The sequence below is a fragment of the Microcaecilia unicolor genome, chromosome 3 (genome assembly GCF_901765095.1).
Source record: "Microcaecilia unicolor chromosome 3, aMicUni1.1, whole genome shotgun sequence".
Taxonomy (NCBI): Eukaryota; Metazoa; Chordata; class Amphibia; order Gymnophiona; family Siphonopidae; genus Microcaecilia; species Microcaecilia unicolor.
In genome coordinates this window covers 476,470,929-476,492,896 of record NC_044033.1, presented here as the reverse complement: position 1 = coordinate 476,492,896, position 21,968 = coordinate 476,470,929, and the positions used below count along the sequence as shown (strand labels likewise).

The following is a 21,968-nucleotide window of genomic DNA, read 5'->3' as shown; positions in this document are numbered from 1 at the left end:
TGCGGTAATGAAATGGAGAAAGAACTGCTTCATTGACCGCCTCTCCCTCCCCCCCAGCCAAGGTCCGCTGGAAGACAAAAGAGGAGAAATATCCTGACCTCCAAAGGGATATTTATCCTCAGACAGACATCAACCCACTTGTACCTAGTACTGCTTCACACGGGCATTCTCACTAAATGTGAAGGAATGGCCCCCCCCTTCTGCCCAAATTATCTCTAATAGAGCTTACTGGTCAATGGAAAAATCACCTGTCTTATTCAGTAAATATCATTTTCACAGCTAACAAACAATGACATCACACCAATGCCACTTTTGCACAGTAGAAAAGCAAACAAGCACTGAGTTCTGGCGGTCAGTTATCAGTTTATCATTTCTATAGCACTGCAAGACGTACGCAGCACTGTCTACTTGAACATGAAGAGACAGTCCCTGCTCGACAGAGCTTACAATCTAATAGCAAGACTCCGGAATCCCAAAGAGTAGCAAGATTCTGGAATCCCAAAGACTACTACTACTTATCATTTCTATGGCGCTACTAGCCATACGCAGCGCTGTACACTTGAACGTGAAGAGAGAGTCCCTGCTCGACAGAGCTTAGAATCTACTTAGGACAGACAAACAGGACAGATAAGCCACATTGAGCCTGCAAAGAGGTGGGAAAATGTGGGATACAAATGCAATAAATAGGGGAATTACTAAGGTGGGGATGATAAGGGTAATGCTTAGCAGTTAAAAGCAGCATCAAAAAGGTGGGCTTTTAGCCTAGATTTGAAAATGGCCAGAGATGGAGCTTGACGTACCGGCTCAGGAAGTCTATTCCAGGCATATGGTGCAGCAAGATAAAAGGAATGGAGTTATGTAGCCTCACATTTGGATGCCATTCAACTACATGCCTTATTTTCCCTCCAAGAGGTGTGTCTAAACAACCTATAAATCTTTGATATCATTCCTCTTAATGAGCTCAGCTTTGTACACATTTGCTCAAATGCAGATTTTTAGCTTCACTTGTACACAGGGCTTAGGACCTTGTTTACTAAGCTGCGCTAGAGGCGTGCTAGCATTTTTAGCTCACGCTGTGTAGATGCCCATAATATTCCTATGGGTGTCTACATGGTTAGCATGTGCAAAAAACGCTAGTGCACCTTAATAATAAACAGGGCCCTTAAGTTGTAGATAAAAAGGAAGTGGAACCATGGAACTGGAACAGGGGGCAGCCGGGGCAGAAATGAGAATAGGGGCTGTATATTATGGAGCAGAGTGACCGTTTTCTGCTCTGCTCCGTGCTCATCCCAGGGGCGTAGCTACTGGGGGCCTCGGGGGCCCAGGCCCCCCAATCTTGGCTCAGGCCCCCTGCAGCCTGGTATAAGAGGCTTGGGGAGGCCTCCCCAGCCGTAAACACAGCAAAGAACACCACAGAGGTTCCCCCTCCCCCTCGGCATTCTGGCATCGATCTCTACTACTCCCTTGATCGCTGTCGGTAGCAGCACTGCCACTGCAGCGATTAAAACAGTCTGTCTCACAGCCTCAGCCTTCTCAGCCACACGTCCCGCCTATGCGGAACAGGATGGAAGCTGCATCAGTGGAGGCGGGACGTATAGCAGCGAAGACCAAGAGGTACAGACTCAGAGCGCCAAAACCTAAAAGCCTCTGCTAAGCATCTCTCACGTCACCGACATCCCTCCAACTCTCGACACCCTCCCTCACCTTCCTGCAAATGCGTCCCCCTCCAGGGTCCCCGGTAGTGTTTCATACAGCGCTTCTGGTCCAGAATCCTTCTCTCTGCCGAGTTCAGCTCCCCTTCCCTCTTGCTGTCAAAACTTCCTGATGCTGCAGGGGCAGAAGGAAAGCTTCGGGACCGGTGCCGGTAGCGTTGCATGGAACATTACTCCTTGAGGGGAGACATGTTTGCAGGAAGACACGAGAATTAGCTGCCAGACCGAGAAAGGGGAAGATACTCGACCTAGGGATGGAGGGAAGGGAGAGAACCATACTGCACAAGGAAGGGGGGAAGGAGAGATGAAGTCATGACCCCCTTCCCTCACTGTGGCCCAACATATGTTGGATGGGGATGGAGAGAAGAGAAAAGAGAGGGAGAGTTGTTCAGCCTGGAAGACATGGGGGAACATAAAAGAGACCAAAGGGAATTGTTGGGCATGGGGAAGGGGGGGGGGCAGTCAAAAGGTATACAAAGGGCAAATGCTGATTCAAGGGGAAGATGTTGGGCATGATGAGGGCATAGGGATACGGATGGAAGATGTTGGACACTAGTAGACCTGCTGTTGCATGGGATACCTGTAGAGGGATATGGGAAGAGTTCAGATGCTAGATAGGAGAGAGGTGGACACATGGAAGGTGAGAGATAGCATGAAGATTCTGAACAAAGGGGATAGAAGGAAGATTAATGGACATGGTGGGGGATAAATGAAGATGGAGGGGAGATGCTAGATATGATGGGAGCATAGGGACATACAGTGGCAATGCTGATTGGGGAGAGTGAGGGATAGTGATACAGAAGCAATGCTGATCACAGGGGGAGGATTAGGACCATGGGGGAGAGGTCAAGGTAAGAATGCAGAGGGGAGATGTTGAATATGGAGAAAAGGACATGGACAGCGACACAGAAGGGAAATGCAAATAAGATGGATAGAGACTAGAGAGGAAATTTCAAATGAACAGGAGATCCTGCAAAGACAAGAAAAAAAAAATACAGAAAAGCAGACAAGAGATACTGGGACCAAAGCCAATAGAAAAATAAAATGTTCAGACAACAAAGGTAAAAAAAAAAAAAAAAAAAGTATTTCATTTTTAATTTATTAATTGGAAAATGTTAGCTTTTGGAAATGTGAATCTTTGATATTTTGCATTTAACTTTCTATTTCTCTGTAAGTGATGTGTGCAGAATGTGACCTTGAGGTTTCTAGTTCATGTTTTTGCCTTCATATCTTTATTACTGATTTGTGGTCCCTTGTTTATTTCTTGAATGGCTGTGTTTTGTGTGTGTGACCAAGGTGTGGTATTCTGCTATCATGTAGGGTCTGTGTAGATATCTTGTTGCAGTCCTGTTTTATTTTTTTCAGTAGGTAGTGTTTTAGTGCCTGGTGTAATATTTACAGTACTTGCCTTTTCTGTGGATGCAAAATATAGGTTTAACAGCTTGATAGTCCAGTGTGCAGTGTTAGTTGGTATTTTTTATATTAGATTTCTTAGGCTACATATTTAAACTGCTACTTCAAAAGTATTCATTTGTTTTATTAAACACAGTTTATTAAGGTTTTTATTATAAAGCAAAGTTGAAGATATGTACCATTGTGGTTAATTATTTTGCAGGATACTGCGATGTGTGTTGAGATGTTGACCAGACTGAAGAAGTCTACTTTAATGGCAAAGTTTTTAAGTTATGGGATAATGCAAATTTTACTTTAAAATGTCAGTGTTTCCAAAAGGCTCCTTTTACAAAGCCACAGTAGTGACTAAGACCAATCACTGGCAAAAACCTCCATGACTGGTCTGAGTCAACAGGCTGCTGTGGTAACTCTGTCACAGCGACTGGATTTTGTTTCCACAGCAAAAGCTTGTGACTGCTGAGGCTTTTCCCCCCCTCCTTTTAGTATTTATATTGATGCATTGAGGACGTAAAAAATCATTTAAAAAGATATATATAAAAAAAAGTAAAGTAAGAAAACAAAATTATAGTTGAAAATAGACCAGAAGGTAACTTTAGTGATTGCTTTTGCAACTTTTTAATAGGTGACTAGTTCCACTTGGGTATTCTACTTGGAAGATAAATGAACAGAACAAGGCAGTTTAAAAGGTGGTATTCCCCAACAACTACATTTCACTGTAAATTTCTAAGCTACAGAATCTGTAATTCAATTTTCCATTGAAAAGCCATACTGGGTGGGGGATCTCATCATTCTGGAGCCCTTGGTCCAATTTTGCCCTTTTCAAACTCAATGGGCCCAATATTCAGCTGGTGGTGGGCAGCACTTTTACTGTCTGCCGCAGGAGTTAAACCCAAATAGTCAATGCCAGGCTGTTTCTGGCGACCAGCATTAAATAGCCAGGAGTTTTTACGTTAACCGGTTACACTGATATTCAGCAATAACCGGTTCATTTTTTAGCAGTTAAAGATAGGCTGCATAAACAGCAGGCCTATTTTAACCACTGACCATAGCTGGTTAAGTGCTGAATATCCACATCTAACTGGCTATATGTCACACGATATAGGCTGATTAGCGGCTAGCCACTAACTGCAGATATTTAGCGGGAGATAACCATTATCTCCCACTAAATATACACGGTTAGGCACTGATATGCTATTTAACTGGTTAGAAGCCATATCTGACCAGCTTAATAGCTTTGAATAACAGTTATTTTGCCCCCAGTCAGCCAGCCATTCTCAACCCTCTGTATAATTCTTTTATTCTTTCCAAACCAATGAAAAGTAACCACAAAGAAAGTTTTGTGAAACCCAAAGCCTTCTGCCACAGCTTTTTAGTTTTTTGCCACCCACAGGCTTTTTCCTTTATTTTTGCCACACAAAACGTTTTCTGCAATTACTCAAAAGCAATGTTCTGAGACTGCCCCAAGCACGCTTTGCACTCCCTTATGCCCATCATATGCCACAACAGCATTAGCTCTAGGCTTTCCGCGTGCTACATACTGTTAATAACCCAAGTTCAGATAGCTCAAAACAGAAAATCATTCCTGCCTCATCCTGGTGTTGCTGCCATCCCCAAGGATTCTGACTGGAGTCAACACCTTCCCAGTCTCCAAAGGCTGTAAGCTACGTTTTAATTATTCTTCTTGGCATTCTGGGGTTAGAGAGATACTGTTAACGTTGTGCCAGGTACCCTGACAAAAAATTGAAATTTGTTAGGGAAATTTTATTAGCTTTGTGCTATGGTTATGGCTTTGTCCCCCCCCCCCCCCCCCTCATCCACAAAAAAAACCCCACATCCGACTTATCTACTTCATTCTTGTAGGTGCTATCACTCATTTTACAATAAGTCATTATGAATGCAAGTTTTGTTTCCTGCCATCTCATTTCCACAGAATTCTGCAACCAGAAGGGATACAGATACAAATTCTCCCCTAGGCAAAAAAATAAAAACCCAAAACCTGCATCTTCCTTACAGGCCTGACCAAAGCAGCGTGCATATCATTAACAAAAAACAAAACAGAAACAGCATCCCTAAGAATTTGCCACCATTGACACTGCCTCCTGAATCTAAATTTTGTCCTTCAGCAAGAGACAGTAAATTGTTTATGAAAACACTCACCTGCTTAATTCTTTGTGCAATTTTTTGGCTTCTATCCAACAAAATAAATGCTGTTATTTACCCATAAAATTTGAGTCATTTCTTCACCGATTTTGTCCTCTCTGTTGTAATGAAACACTGAAATTCTGTGCAAAGTACAGTAGGACTCCGATTACCCAGACTATCCTCTGCAGGGGGTGGTCTGGATAATCATAAATCCAGATAGACATATTTTGAGAGTTACATGTTTAGCATTATTTTTTGTTTTCAATTATAAATGGGAAAAAATATCAAGCTATTTGTGATGTTATAACATTTTTTTTACTATCAGGCATAATGTGATAACTATGATACAGAGATTATGATAAAAAATGGAAAAGATAAGGAACAAAAGCAATCTGATAATTGGACATCTGGATAATCGGCGTTCTACTGTGCCATTCTTTTTTTTTTTACACACATAGGACTAGATTCTATAAATGGAGCCAAGAAATCTGTGCCAAAAAATTTGATCGCCGAGCCCTTCGTAGAATAGCAGCTAAGGTTTATTCTGTAACAATGCATGTAAATTCTGGGAACGCCCCCTTGAATTTATGCACTACAGGAGTTTTGCATGCATCCTTAAAGAATATGATGCATGTGTAAATCCCAATTAAGGACAAATTTATGCCAATAATTGGTTGTTCTCCCAAGATGAACGAACTGAAGTCTTGTTTAACAAGCAGGTGAAAAACCCTCTGCAGACGACACTATTGTTAAGTATAGTTTCATTGAATTATAAAATACCTATAAAGTCAATAGACAAATGTAGAATATTGTTCAATATCAAAATAGTATGGACCAGTGACGATATTGGGAATAGTTCTAAGCGACATTTGAACTGACTGATCACTTGGGTCCCATGCTGAGGTCTATAATAGAAAATTGCGGTTTAAGTTAAGTTGTATAATATGAGCAGTTAGCTTTTTCTATTGAGGGTGAATAATTGGTTGTTAGCAGTCAATTACTGACACCGATCAATTTGTGCATGCAAATTGGCAATGCACACTGATTTGCAAACGCAAATTTCGTTACCATATATAGAAAGCAGGCGATAATGTGCTCACGTTATTTATTTGATAGCTTCCCATATGTAGTTCTCTGTGTACATCCTTACGCTGCACAAGCTGGCATGTTTCTAAATATAACCAAGATAAAACAATGTACAATGACAAAGTGGATGCAGCAGCTGATAGTTTTGTTTTGAACATACCAAGATGGCGGCTGCTGGGGGACCGGACTTCAGCTTTTTGACGTCATGCAGTCTCCTGTCATTAGACCTCCTTGACGGAAACACTGCAATTAGGGAAATCCTTACAAATTCCCTCTCCCCCCTTCTCTAGTCTCCCGCTCACAAACACACATACAAAACAGACATACAAAAACACACATGCAGTGACTGGAAATAATTACATGAGGCATATCTTGCATATTTTACATTCTTCTCTCCCCCTCAAGTGTTGCCATTTTTTGTTGTCATTGAATCATACAGCTATGTACGGTGACATCTAGTGACTGATCTGTGCTCCTGAATGCTACATGTGCAATCAGCTATTGTGGAAAAGCACAATAGCTGCTGTGAGAAAGTGGCACCCTGTGATTAACATGTAAAATCCATCCCTTGAAATCTGAGTGACATCAATAGTTTAATAACATGAAACAAAGTGTTTCCAAACCAACAAAATATTTGGTACTGCTCCATTTAAACTACCCCTTCAACTCTCCCCTCCAGAACAGAGACAACAGCCACACATAGGAAAGAATTCTATGAGACATGCTCTGCATGCTTTCCTCTCTTGTTTGTGGAATATCCTCTCTTTCAGTTTTCTCTGCTCTGGGCCCCCATTTAAAACAGAGTTCAAAAGCTCTCACCTTTCCTGGCTTTCTTCACTTTTTAAATTTAAAAAGATTTATAATCCACTCATCAAAACATCTAAGCAGAGAAAACCATACGTATATATAAAAAAAAATCAATAAAATAAATCAAAAATGTACAAAACAATCCAATTATAACAAGTAAAATCAGAGGCAGCCTTACCATTAGGCCAACTGAGGCAGGCCTCAGGCGGCACTCTTCGTAGAGCAGCACTACCCCACACCGGCTGCAGTCTGGCACCTCCCTCTGCCCTTCTTTCCTCAACTCCCTTCCCTGAATCTACCTTTTCTTATTTCCCAAAAGTCAGCGGTGGCAGCGATTCCCACAGGCTGCCCTGCCCCCAATGCCGTGCCGGCCTCTTCTCTCTACTGCAGTCTGCCTCTCCGACGCAACTTCCTGTTTCCTCAGAGGCGGGTCATAGTAGAGAAAAAGAGGCAAGCGCTGCCACTGCCAACTTTTGAAAAAGAAAAGAAGGTAGATTTGGGGAAGGGGAGGGATGCCAGATTGTGACTGGGGGGGGGGGGGGGGGCGGCAAGGAGGGGAGAGTGTGTGAATGGAGAGATGTTGGACTTGGTGGGGGGGGGGGGGGGGGTGGAAGGTGACATCTCATCCTTCACCTCAGGCAGCAGATTGCCTTGGGCCGCCCCTGAGTTAAACATAAAAACATCCTAACATTTACATCATCTATAAAACAATTATAAACATAACATAGGCCTGTCATCAAAAAAATGTGCCTGACCAAGCCTAGGATAGAAAGGACTGTTATTGCTACTTAAGACTATACACTGCTATTGGTCTGAATAAATAAATAAATAGCCAACAGATGTTCTAAGTTAATCATATGTTTCATCAATCTGTGCTCGATAGGGAGTTTGTTTGTTTTTTTACAAACAACAGTGCCTGAAATGAATGAAATTTTTTGCAAGGACATAAGAGAAATTCTGTACCCTCCAACTGCAAGGTTCGACTAGGTTTGTAAATTTTTAATATAGAGTTTAAATTGTTTAAATACAGAACATCATTCTGTAATGCTTTGTTAAGTTAGTAATAAAACTTAAATTCTGATCCTAAAATAAAACAGTAGCCAATGTAAATTTATAAGATGCCGGGGGTAATGTGAGTGAGAAGCTCCAACAGTCGTCAAGGTGATTTTAACTACTTACAAAGCTCTAATAGTAGACTGCAGGAGATCCAAAATAATTATAGTAATTTGTCTTATTCAAAATTAAACTTAAGGAGCTGTTCTAAAAATTAAAAAAACAACAAAACCCAGCACCGATTTGAGCAGTCTCAATAAACCAAGTCTAAAAATAGGCAGAACAAACAGCACCACCAACATGAGGCTTCAAGGAAAGCAGAATTAAAAAGAAGGCCCAAACTAGAGTTATTGGGACACACTGATTTGAAAATTAGAATACTAAAGGGAATAGAAGACTAAGAATCACCAATTCAGTTTCACCAACATTCAAGGCAAGTTTATTATCGTTTATGAGGTTTAATATACTGCCATTGTTTAAGGAGCGTATCACAGCGCTTTACAAATTATAATAGAAATAGATAGAAAATGAACTCCATTAATTAAGCATGAAAGTAAAAACCACACATACACTAGCAAGTGCAAAAAAAAAATGCAGGGTTATGCATTAGGGCTGCAAAAACCCGAGGGAACGGTACGGTTTAGGGGGTGAATAAGTTTTGTGCACGAACTTAGGTATGATCAAGTGATGATCTTAAGGTGCAGTGAAGGTTGGCCTAAGTGGAAGAACGCTGAGATCCCACGATGAAATAACAGGAGTACACAAGGAGTGGGAAATAGACCAGGATAACCAGAAACAAACGAGGAGACTTCAAATGATGGTAGAGAGTAGGTTCTAAGTGAGGTGAACAGTCACGGTTCCAAATGGAAAAAAAACAGAACTGATGCTGTTACAAGACCATATTTCTCCATCTTCTTGTATCAATGTTAATTGACCATTTGATGTTTACTCGTTGAGTCTTCACCAATAAACTCTCTACCATCAATTGAAATCTCATTTGTTTCTGGTTATGCTGGTTTATTTTCCACTCCTTGTGTACTCCCATGATCTTAAGGTGGCCAAACAGGTAGAAAGAGGCGATGGTGAAAAGCTAGAAGGATACTCAGGTACATAGGAAAAAGAATGATCACTATAATGGCCACTATAATGGCTCCTGCATTAATGGCCAATTAGCATGTAGCCATTAATGCAGGAGCTTACTGTCACCTGTTTACTATAGGTAGTAAGGGCTCCCATGCTAATTGGGCAGCGCACGGCAATGTACCCACGCTACCCAATCAGTGAAGGGTACACCTACTTTGCCTATAGATACAACTCCTGTGTCAATATAAAAACTATTAGTGCGGGATTGGAAAGTGTTGATCGGCGCACTACCGTGGGATGCCTCAAGCAGTAGTGCTTTTTGGCATGCAGTAGCCACACACTAGTGCCTACCACAGTTTAATAAAAGGGCCCCCTTTATGTTTCGTCTTTGCTTACACCCTATGCCATATTGCATTTGCATTGTAATGTAGCATACTATAAACAATAAAAGGAAAAGATCTGCCAATAAAACTAAACAATAAGAAAGCAGATCAAAAAGTACAAAGATAAACAAAAGGGTAACAGTAGAAGTGGTCAGTTAGCAAAGCCGAGTGAACTGAGTCACGGTGTGAAGTGTGTTGAGTGGTTACATGACTACTATTAGGGGTTTGCTTTGTTCCTTACCCCTATTAGTTCTTTTTACCCCTGATGCAGTCTGAGGGCGAAATGTGGCCATGTCGGGTAACTGTTGTAATAAACCACTTCTCCTGTTACCCTTTTGTTTATCTTTTTACTTTTTGATCTGCTTTCTTATTGTATGTAGCATACTATGCCATACCTTGTATTGTTATTTGAATAGAGAACAGGATTGCAAGACAAATTTTGCAAGTGAAATCTAGTATATGCTGCCTTATGTGTTAATAACAGACTGAACAAATACTAAAGCCTGCTTAACCTCAAAAACCACCTAAAATTTACTTAAACTATCAAGATCTACTTACTGGCAGTACAGTAATCAACTATGAAAATAAACAATCAACTTCCAACAAGCCAAGAGGACAATAAAACATATTGTAATCTAAGGATTTATTATTAGACTAGTAAAAATGGCCCGTTTCTGGCGCCGATGAAACGGGTGCTAGCGGGCACGGGACTCCCTTCCCCTCCCCTTCCGGTACCTGTTCCGTCGGCCCAGGAAAGAAAGAGCCCCCTCTTTCCTCCCGTAGCGGTGGCTTCCTTGCCTCGCGAGGCAGCTTGAACTCTCAGCGGCCATTTTGAAATGCCGAGAGCCGGACTCCCACACCATGCAGCAAGGAAGCCACCACTACGGGAGGGAAGAGGGGGCTCTTTCTTTCCTGGGCCGACGGAACAGGTACCTCTAGACCACCAGGGAGACACGCGTAAGGGGAGGGGAGGTGACAGGGAGGGAGGGAGGTTGGTGAGGTTAAGCGTGTGCTACCGTGGGCGGGGCTATGTGGCGAAAGGAGCGGGGTTCATGTGCATGTCAGCGGCGGCTGGGATTTGTTGGAAGGGGAGGAGTAGGGAAACATACTGCTCTCCGTGCGTAAATTTGTTTTCGTGTTCCGCCCTCGACATCATCACGTGTGACGCGAGGGCAGGGCATGAAGATGTGGTGGTGACTTCACCACCATGAAACCACGAACCGGTGTGTGAGTGACTTCAGTGACGTCAGTGTCCTCAGAACGTTGAGGCTGCGTTTTATTATAGTAGAAGAGAATCAAATAATTCCTCAGAAGCAATGGAGATCTTAGAAAAAAAATAACGCTACCACTCCTCTCTGAGCTGTGACATTTATGGTTTCCCACATAAAAGGAGGACAACACTTTCATTAACACAGTGTCCGATTCTAACAACAGCTCTCGGCAGGAGTAAACATTACTATGAGAAGAGGCCATTTTTGCATATTTGGATTTTCCAGAACTGACATTCACTGTGACAGTGTACTGTTACTGGCCCACAACAGGAGAAAACCCTTACCAAAAGAGAATTTTATCAGGTGCTTATGTAAGTCATGACAACACAAATGATTTTTAAAAACCATATTACCTCAATCTCATAAGCTGTTAACTCTTTAGCGTAGAAGTTCAAGCCTTGCTCTCTAAGTGGAAAGAGCCTGTGAAAAGAGCAAAGTTTAAGAGTTAGCTCAGATAATTTCCACGCAAAAGCATTACAGTTTTAGAACAATCCTGATTTAACCTACCATTGTATGTAGGTATGGTTATGTTCCAATTTGTCATAGTCGCCCTTCCATTTACTTAGGATTTCTTCAATGTAAACACCTGCATAAAACAGCAATTTCAACAATTTAGAAACCATATTTATTTTCAAAGAGACTTTGCAGTACAAGAAAACATTTTAGAAAAACATGAGGAAAATATACTTATCAAATTATCTTCCTATTTGAACAGTTTCTGTATAATATAAGCAATAGTATCATTGTAATTAAGTACTTAAACAATAAGTTTCTTTGATTTATAGCACTGGAATGGAGTATGTGGAATATATAGGGGGAGAGAGAATGGAACTAAAGAGGGAAGGGATGGAAAGGAAAGGAAAAGAGGGAGTAATGAGGAGAGGAGAAAAGGTTATATGATTAGCATTTATGCATATAGTGTGTAAATACACGGAGCGAATAAACGGCTTAAACAGATCTATAAAATGGGTTTAAGTTATACAATGTCATGTCTGAATATAACAAATAATTCAAGAATAAACATCATGTGAGATTATTAGGTTCTCCATTTGCTAAGTAGTGTTCAATTGGTTGCCAGATTTTAATAGTTTGTTGAACTGTCTTGAGTTTAATATCGAGGGATGCTTCAAATTTATGAATCTGTAATACAGAGTGCCAGCAAAAGTGAACATTGAGGTTAGTGTTATCTTTCCAATTGGATGTTACCATTTTAACAGTTATTACAATTAGAGTATCATAAAGTCTAGATAAGTATCTGTCTGTTGGGTTTTCCAAAGATGATTTTGCTTATGGATAAATTTTCAGGCAAGGGTAATATTTCCAAAATTATTTGCCACACTTTATTCCAAAATTGGAAAGTATATTTGCATTCTATCAACATATGTATGAGGGTGCCTTTTTTCGGATTTGCAGGATCAAAATTGATTATTGTTAAGTAATCCAGCAACATGCATTTTTTGTGGAGTCCATAAAGATCTATGATGCATAAAAAAATGGATTGAAGATAGTTTGCTTATTTTGGTCCAGAAGAGTATCCATTGATGTTCTGTTAGTCGATGTTGTATGTCATTTTCCAATATTGAATGAAGGCTTGATTTTCCATTGAAGTTATGGGAAATTAGAAATTTGTATATTTGAGAAGCCACATGTCTTTTTTTTATTGACGTAAGGAATTCAAAAATTGAAGGGGTGTCAGATGTCATCCTTGATATGTATGAATGAGTAGACATCTTTAAGTTGGATCCAATGAAAGTATTGGTTGGTATTTAGATTGTATTGTTTTTGTAGAGTTGAGAATGATTTCAGTTTATTGTTCGTTAAGATATGATCAAGAGACCAGATGTCTGAGGATGGGGAGTAGGTATGACAGCGCAAATCAGTTAGCGCAGCCATATTACCACATGCTGATTAATGCAGGATTAGAACGTAAGCCCTTACAGTCTACAAAATAGGTGGCAGTAAAGGCTCACATGATAATCTTTGGTAATGGCTGTGTACAAATGCCATTAGTTCATGGCCATTAATTCGGAAAATAGAAAAATCAGCCATTTTCCGGCAGTGGTAAAAATGATCTTAGCGGGCAGGAAAAACCCACAGGCTAGAGGCCAACTGAATTTTAGTCTTGGATTTAGCATCGAAACTGACACGAAATCTTGGTTCAGGTTTTGGCGGAAACTGAAGCCATAGCCCTGCTATCCCCCCCCCCCCCCCCCCCCCATCCAGGCTGCTCATCACCAGTTCTGAGCTCTGCCTTCCCCCACCTATAGGCCTATCTTCTAAAAGCCCTGGTGCTCTAGTGATGTTTTCGAAGTAGGAGCATCCTGAGTTGCTTCTGCCCCGGCCAGATCCGATGTAAAAATAGCAGCCAAGGCTGCCGCAGCCACAATTTTATGATTGGAACCGGCATGGGCAGGAGCCATCCCTGGTCGCTTCTGCCCATGCCACCTCCAAAATTGCGGCTATGAGGCTGCCGCAGGAAGTTGTGGCTGCCATTTTTACAAAATGGCCAGCGGAAGGAGCCATGATTCCGAATTTCTGTCGTCGGTTTGGTTTCAGCCAGAACCAACACCACCAGTTTTGGTCAACCTCTAGTAAGGATGTGCTAAGCCCACTTTTTAATCACAGCTTAATAAAACGGACCCCTAAACCCCCTCATATACATGTTGAAAAGTGTAGAGAAAATGGGAGACCTCTATCGAACCTCGAAAAGTCCTTCTGTCATGAATTTGAGACAAACAAACCATTAACTTTTAAGACAAAACCCCTAAAAAAAAACCTCAAACCATTTAAAAATAAAGGCAACTAGACGCAAGAATGATTGACAAGACCAAACACTGCTGAAAAATCTAGCTGAATTAGAAAGCCATCAAAGGTCAATCTTAATTATTCAAGGAAGGCAATCAACAGTTTCTGTACCAAAAGCTTTCCAAAATCCAGAATGTGAGCTATCCAATAAGTGACATTCACTTAAATTCCTCTAGTTGACTGAGCTGATTCAAACGACTTGGCTAAGAATAAAGATTAGCAACTAGCTGGCAATCATTACATAATTACATGCTCAGCACTGTTTATTTTGAAATATAGAAACTAGGTCTGCTTAAGGGTAACAGCATATATATAAGTGTCCAGGACTGAATGAACTGTTGTGTAAGCCACCTCACCATATTCATGGGAATATCTCAAAATATCAAAGCAATATTCTACCTCTACAATATCTAGAGATCCAATGTTGGACTGCTCACAATGCACTTTCCTGAAACTTAGTCTATGACCTTATCTGATCTTTACTTAACTGGATAATCCCTATAAATACATTCAGCTTGTCTTCCCTCCTAAATTAGTCTGCTCTATAATCCTTTTTTTTTAATACTCTGAGCCAATACTGTTTAAACCCTGTCATTTTACTCATCTTAAAAAATACAAATAATTCTCACCTTTAAATTATGGACAGAACAAAGGGAGTCATCATAAGGTTTTCTGTATAAAGGTTTGTCTTGTTAATATTAAAAAAATTAGATGCTGCATTCACATATAATATTTTGGAGTAGTCTTGTGGCTAACTTAGCAGGCAGAGTACTAGGGAAGCCAGGGTTGAAATCTTACTGATGCTCCTTGTGACAACAAAGGAAGGGAAATGGACATAAAATACTGCCTGTGTTTTTTGCAACTTTTTTGTACTTGGGGCAATGGAGGATTAAGTGACTTGCGCAGAGTCACAACAAGCTGCAGTGGGAATCGAACCCAGCTCCCCAGGATCAAAGTCCACTGCACTAACCACTAGGCTACTCCTCCACTCCATAATAACCATACTGGGTCAGACCAATGGTCCATCTAGCCCAGTATCCTGCTTCCAGCAGTGGATAATCTAGGTCACAAGTACCTGGCAGAACCCCAAGCAGCAACAGTCCTTACTACCAATCTCAGGGCAAGCAGTGGCTTCCCCATGTCTGTCTCAATAGAAGACTATGGACCTTTCCTCCAGGAACTTGTCCAAACCTTTTTTTAAACCCAGATACGCTAACTGCTGTTACCATGTCCTCCAGCAAAGAGTTCCAGAGCTTAACTATTTGTTGAGTGAAAAAATATTTCCTCCCGTTTTAAAAGTATTTCCTTGTTGACTTCATGGAGTGTCCCCTAGTTTTTGCACTTTTTGAAAGAGTTAAAAAAAAAAAAAAAAAAAAAAAAAGATTCACTTCTACTCATTCTAAACCTCAACCATATCTCCTCTCAGCCACCTCTTTTCCAAGCTGATGAGCCCTAACCTCTTTAGCCTTTCCTCATATGAGAGGAGTTCCATCCTCTTTATCATTTTGGTCGCTCTTTTTTGAACCTTTTCTAAGTTCACTATATCTTTTTTGAGAAAGAGCAACCAGAACTGAACACAATACTCAAGGTGAGGTCACAGCATGGAGAGATACAGAAGCACTATAGAATTCTCAGTCTTATTTACCATCTCTTTCCTAATAATTCCTAGCATCCTGTTTGCCTTTTTTGGCCACCGCACACTCGGCACATTCCAGCATATTGTCTACAATGACACCTAGACCATTGGCTCAGGTACAAAATTAGACTGAAAGCCCTCGGAGGACAGGAATATGACTACTTTACCTTAATGTGACCTGCCTTCAACTACTACTCAAAAGGCATGAGTTAAAATTAATCTAGGTTAAAAGCCCACTTTTTGAGGCTGCTTTTAACTCCTAACCCCTATTCACTTGTTCAGCACCCATGTCTGTTTAACATTCCCACCTGTTTGACTGTCTTGCTTAAGATTGTAAGCTCTGCAGAGCAGGGACTGACTCTTCATGTTCAAGTGTACAGCGCTGCATACATCTAGTAATAGTAGTCTACTCTGTAACATAGAGGCATATTTTCAAAGCACTTAGCCTTCCAAAGTTCCATAGAAACCTATGGAACTTTGGAAGGCTAAGTGCTTTCAAAATATGCCTAATAGTAACATATAGTAACACAGTAAATGACGGTAGATAAAGACCTGTACGGTCCATCCAGTCTGCCCAAAAAGATAAACTCATTTTACATGGTATGCGATACTTTATATGTATACCCGAGTTTGATTTGTCCTTGCCATTCTCGGGGCACAAACCGTAGAAGTCTGACCAGCACTCTTCTTGTACTAAAAGTTCTGAAGCGAACATCGAAGCTCCTTAAAATTTACACTCAAGCCCATCCATATCCATTCAATCACGATCAGGGCGTAGACCGTAAAAGTCTGCCCGGCACCGGTTTTGCTTCCCAATTACCGGCATTGCCACCCAATCTCCGTTAAGATTCCGTGGATCCATTCCATCTAAACAGGATTCCTTTGTGTTTATCCCACGCATGTTTGAATTGCATTACCATTTTCATCTCCACCACATCCTGCAGGAGGGCATTCCACATATCTACCACCCTCTCCGTGAAAAAATACTTCCTGACATTACTCCTGAGTCTGCCCCCTTCAACCTCAATTCAAGTCCTCTAGTTCTACCGCCTTCCAGTCTCCAGAAAAGGTTTGTTTGCGAATTAATACCTTTCAAATATTTGAACGTCTGTATCATGTCACCTGTTTCTCCTTTCTTCCAAGGTATACATGTTCAGGTTGGCAAGTCTCTCTTCGTACGGTTTGCAACGCAAATCCCATATCATTTTTGTAACTTTTCTTTGCACTGCTTCCAGTCTTTTTACATCTTTACCAAGATGTAGCCTCCAAAACTGAACACCAACGACTTGTAAAGGAACGTCAACACCGCCTTTCTTCTGCTGGTTATACCCTTCTCTATGCAGCTTAGCATCCTTTTGGCCACGGCCGAGGGCTACAAAGTAGTTCTCAGCTTATGAAGCCATCTCTTTGCCAGATGTACGGCCATCTGGGAAAACTTCAAATAAATACTATACAGACTACCAGTAAATAAAGTCCTAGACTGAGATGTGTAATGTATCCTGAGTTACATTCTTACTATGGATATCATTGTTAATCTACTGAATGAAAGAAAAGAGCAGGAGAACAAAAGATTTAAAATAATACCTACACAAGAGGACAAGTTTCAAAGCAATTTATACAAGTCAATGGTGATTTACTAGTGTAAATCTGCTGTCAGGTTACTGCCCTCTGCCAATGGGACTAAAAGCTCCACAATGCATCTTATCTTTAGTTAGAGTCAGAGGCAGTGTTCCAGGTGGTGTATTTAGGTTGGGGAGGAAAAGCAAGCACGTAGCTTGGCTTTTCAACTCTACACATGCACTTTTGCGTGACAGGTAGAACTTTGCTAGCACTGTCCACAGGTACCATGTATGCTTGGCAAGTTTCAAAACAAGATGTGTAAAGTTTTGTTTTGAAAACTAGAGCAAAGCCACGGATTAAAACAACCCAAGAAATTTGTTCTAAATGTGAACAGTTTAAAAACTGCTCCCTGGAAAGCCTGTATCAAAAACAAAAAAGTTTTGCTATAAATCTAAATGCTAAACACTACTTGGCTGATCCACATCTTACTGGACAAATTATGAACCAACTTTGTTTCCAGTTAGGTATATGAAAAAGATTTATCCTATTTCAGTCACTGTGTGATATTTAACAAATTTGACTAATCTAGCACTTGCCATACAAACATTTTTCTACATACTGCACCAATAACATCATTAAGCCCTGACAAAAACCCTTCCTGTTCCCCAATGTCCAGAAAAATATCACATGCCACTGTCCCATTTCTGATTTTGGCCACATACAGTATCAGAATACTTACCATCAGGTTTCAAGGGAATTTTGTTCAAATAAAATCTGAGATTCCACAAGTCATTCTGACATCGAGAATCTTTAAAATTCTGCAGGAAAAAAAAACAATGACATGCATTTATAGTTTACAAATTAAATATGGTTCTACTTTGGTAATTATCAATTTCTCCACATGCACAGAATGGGGAAAACAGTACATAAAGAACCTCCATTCAGTAGGAATTAAGTCACGCTATCAGGCACACGTTAATTAAAAATATTCAAATTTATGCAGATTAGTTATCTTGAAGCTAAGACAAGCTCACCGGGTACTGATGTCGATACTTGTACAAATCTCTTGCTGCATAAAAGCTTCTTTTTGGTTTGATTATCTGTTCAGCTACAGAATTGCTCTGAAACACAAACAAAAATATTCACATCTCCAGTAGCACCAAGTTACATTTTTCACCCTACTGATCCTTCTTTTGATTTAACTCAGATCTTGTTTCATTCTAACAATGTATTCATTTATAATGTATGTACTGCCTGCCTGGCACAAGCCATTCAAAGTGGTTAACAGAAAAGTACAGAATGGCATGGGGAAGGGGGACAAGTGGGTTATCAGCGGGGATAGGGCCAAACTTTGTCCCCATCCCATTCTCTCATGGAAATGATGGTAAATTTTTTTTGCAAAAACAAGCAAAAATGTTGGCCAAAAAACTGGCACAACTTTCATGGGGGCTCCTGTGCATTCCTGCTACCAGCATATTTTCTGAGAGGACATTTTCTATTGTGGGAAGGACTGTGGGAGAGAGGAGAGCTAAACTGAATCCATAGATAGTTGATGATTTATTATCCATCCATAAGAACATAATGGCAGCCATACTGGGTCAGACCAGTGGTCCATCTAGCCCAGTATCCTGCTTCCAAAAGGTGAGGTCACAAATAACTGGCAGAAACCCAATCAGTAGCAACATTCCATGCTACCAATCCTGGGGCAAGCAGTGGCTTCCCCATGTCCATCTCAACAACAGACAATGGACTTTTCCTCCAGGAACTTGTCCAAACTTTTTTTTTAAACCCCGATACCCTAACCGCTGTTACCACACCCTCCGGCAACCAGTTCCAGAGCTTAACTATTCTTTGAGTGAAAAAATACTTCCTCCTATTTGTTTTAAAATTATTTCCATGTAACTTCATTGAATGTCCCCTGGTCTTTGTACTTTTTGAAAGAGTGACAAAAATTGATTCACACTTACCCATTCTACACCACTCAGGATTTTATAGACCTCAACCATAACCCCCCTCAGCCCTAACCTCTTTAGCTTTTCCTCATATTGGAGGAGTTCCATCACTCTTCTTTGAACATTTTTTAATTTCACTACATCTTTTTTAGATATGGCGACCAGAACTGAACGCAATACTCAAGATGAGGTTGCACAATGGAGCGATACAGAGGCACTATAACACTCTTGGTCTTATTTTGCATTCCTTTCCTAATAATTCCTTGTGTCGTTCGCTTTTTTGGCTGCCACTACACACCTGGCAGAAGATTTCAGCATATTGTCTACGACACCTAGATCGTAAGGTGGACCATAGCATCAGGTAACTGATTTAGATTATTCTTCCCAATGTGTATCACTTTGCTTATGTCCACATTAAATTTCACCTGCCATTTGGATGCCCAGTCTTCCAGTTTCCTAAGGTCTTCCTGCAATTTTTCACAACTTTGATTAGTTTTGTGTTATCTGCAAATGTAGGGGGGTCTTTCACTAACCCACAGCAGCATTTTTATCTCGTGGTAGAAGTCAGCTGGCAGTAAACGCCGAGATGCCCATTATATTCCTATGGGTGTCTCAGCATTTACTGCCAGCTGATTTTTACCACAAGCTAAAAACGCTAGCGCGGCTTTGTGAAAGACCCCCGTAATCACCTCACTCGTCGTTCCACTTTCCAGATAACTTAAAAATGTGTTAAATAGCACCGGTCCCACTACAAATCCTCCATTGAGAAAAATGGCCATTTAACCTTACCCTCTTTTTTCTGTCCAATAACCAATTCCTAATGCACAGAAGGACATTGACTCCTATATGGTGACTTTTTAAATTTTCTCATGAGTCTCTCATGAGGAACTTTGTCAAAAGCTTTCTGAAGATCTAGATACACTACATCAGTCAGCTCACCTTTAATCAGCACCCTGGGGTGTATACCATCTGGTCCAGGTGATTTACCATAATTTAAGTTGTCGATTTGGCTCAGTACATCATCTGTGAAACTATTATAAAGAATAAAATTACAGAACACATAGGTAAACGTGGTTTAATGGGACGGACAGTCAGCATGTATTCGGCCAAGAGAAGTCTTACCTCTTCAGTTTTGTTTCATTTCTTTGAGGACGTGAATAAACATGTTGATAACGGTGAGCCGGTTAATGTAATGTATTTAGATTTTCAGAAAGCTTTTGACAAGTGCCTTATGAGACTTCTGAGAAAATTAACCATGGGATAGGAGGCAATGTTCTGTTGTGGATTAGGAATTTGGGTTTCTGCCAGGTACTTGTCACCTGGGTTAGCCACTGTTGGAAACAGGATACTGGGCTAGATGGACCATTTGTCTGACCCAGTATGGCTATTCTTATGTTTTTATATACTTGAGGTAGTGGAATGTTATATGTGACTTGCTCAAGATTACAAGGAGTGGAAATAGGATTTGAATTTGAACTGAGCTTCCCTGGTTTTCAGCCTGCTAGTCTAACCATATAGATGAATTTCATCAGTGGTTAAGTGTGAAGGCGAGTTCATGGTTGTTAGAATGTCTTAGTGATAAGATGACAGTTATTGATTGGTTCCCTAACTGTTCTATGTAGAAGGATCAAATTTCCAAATTAAACAGTAACATTGAAAAGTGAATGCACTCAAAATGTATTACTTTTCATGGAAATATATTTTTTAACAACATTCAAGGATGCTGTCAGCAACACACCTAGTGGTACCTTCACACAAATAGGAATGGATGTGTAATTGTCCCTGAAAAATTGTGTTCGTCAGGAGCTAGCTAAACTAAAGGTGGACAAAATGAAGGGGGCCAGATAGGTTACATCCGAGGGTACTGAAGGAACTTAAGGAAGTTTTAGCGGCTCTGCTGTCTGACATTTTCAATGCTTCTCTAGAGTTGGGAGTGGTCCCAGAAGGTTGAAGAAGGGCGGATGTTGTCCTTCTGCACAACAGTGGAAGTAACGAGGCTGGGAACTACAGGCCAGTAAGTTGAACTTCTGTGGTAATGGAATGGAAACGCTTTTAAAGCGGAGAATAGTGTGGAGTGGAGGAGTGGCCTAGTGGTTAGGGTGGTGGACTCTGGTCCTGGGGAACTGAGTTTGATTCCCACTTCAGGCATAGGCAGCTCCTTGTGACTCTGGGCAAGTCACTTAACCCTCCATTGCCCCAGGTACAAATAAGTACCTGTATATGTAAGCCGCATTGAGCCTGCCATGAGTGGGAAAGCGCGGGGTACAAATGTAACAAAAAAAAATAGTAAAGTTTTTGGAATCCAGTGGATTACAGGACTCAAGGCAACATGTTTTCACTAAAGGTAGGAATTAGAGAAGGTTCAGAGTGACCAAAATGATGAAAGGCTAAAGAGGTTAGGGCTTTTCAGCTTAGAAAAGAGATGGCTGAGGGGGCGTATGATTAAAGTCTATAAAATCCTGAATGGTGTAGAATGGGTAAAAGTGAATTGATTTTTCATTCTTTCAAAAAAATACAAAGACCAGGGGACAGTCAATGAAATTACATGAAAATACTTTGATAACAAATAGGAGAAAATATTTTTTTTTTCACTCAAAGAATAGTTAAGCACTGATCTCTTAGCCGGAGGATGTGGTAACAGAAGTCAGCATATCTAGGTTCGAAAAAAGGGAAAGTCCATAGTCTTAGTGAGATGGACATGAGGAAAGCCACTGCTTGCCCAGAGACTGGTGGAATGGAATGTTCTTACAAATTTGATTTCTGGCAGGTGCTTGTGACCTGGATTGGCCACTGTTGGAAGCAAGATACTGGGCTAGATGGACCGTTGGTCTGGCCCAGTATGGATATTCTTATGGGGACAGGACAATATCAACTGCACTGAACGTAACCCATCTTGAGCTACTACTAAAAAAAGATGTGAGCTAGAACCAAATTCCATTCCCTTCATGTACTCAACGTTGTATTCATACATTCACAATGTACGAGTGCTATAAAAGAGGAGAATTCAGGACTCTGTATGGATTCTGTCATCAGATCTCCAACTTCAACAACATCTGAATCTCTGT

General features: G+C 40.7%; 1 protein-coding gene across 1 annotated transcript in view; it reads right to left on the bottom strand.

The window, feature by feature from the left end:
• Positions 1 to 21,968, bottom strand: part of OGFRL1 (opioid growth factor receptor like 1) — a 33,070-nt gene that overhangs the window by 7,505 nt on the left and 3,597 nt on the right. The window contains exons 2-5 of the mRNA XM_030199011.1: positions 17,986 to 18,072; positions 17,691 to 17,769; positions 11,458 to 11,536; positions 11,304 to 11,370 (exon numbers count right to left, since the gene is read on the bottom strand). Of these exons, the coding sequence (XP_030054871.1) occupies positions 11,304 to 11,370; positions 11,458 to 11,536; positions 17,691 to 17,769; positions 17,986 to 18,072 (312 nt within the window). The remainder of the gene's footprint in view (positions 1 to 11,303; positions 11,371 to 11,457; positions 11,537 to 17,690; positions 17,770 to 17,985; positions 18,073 to 21,968) is intronic.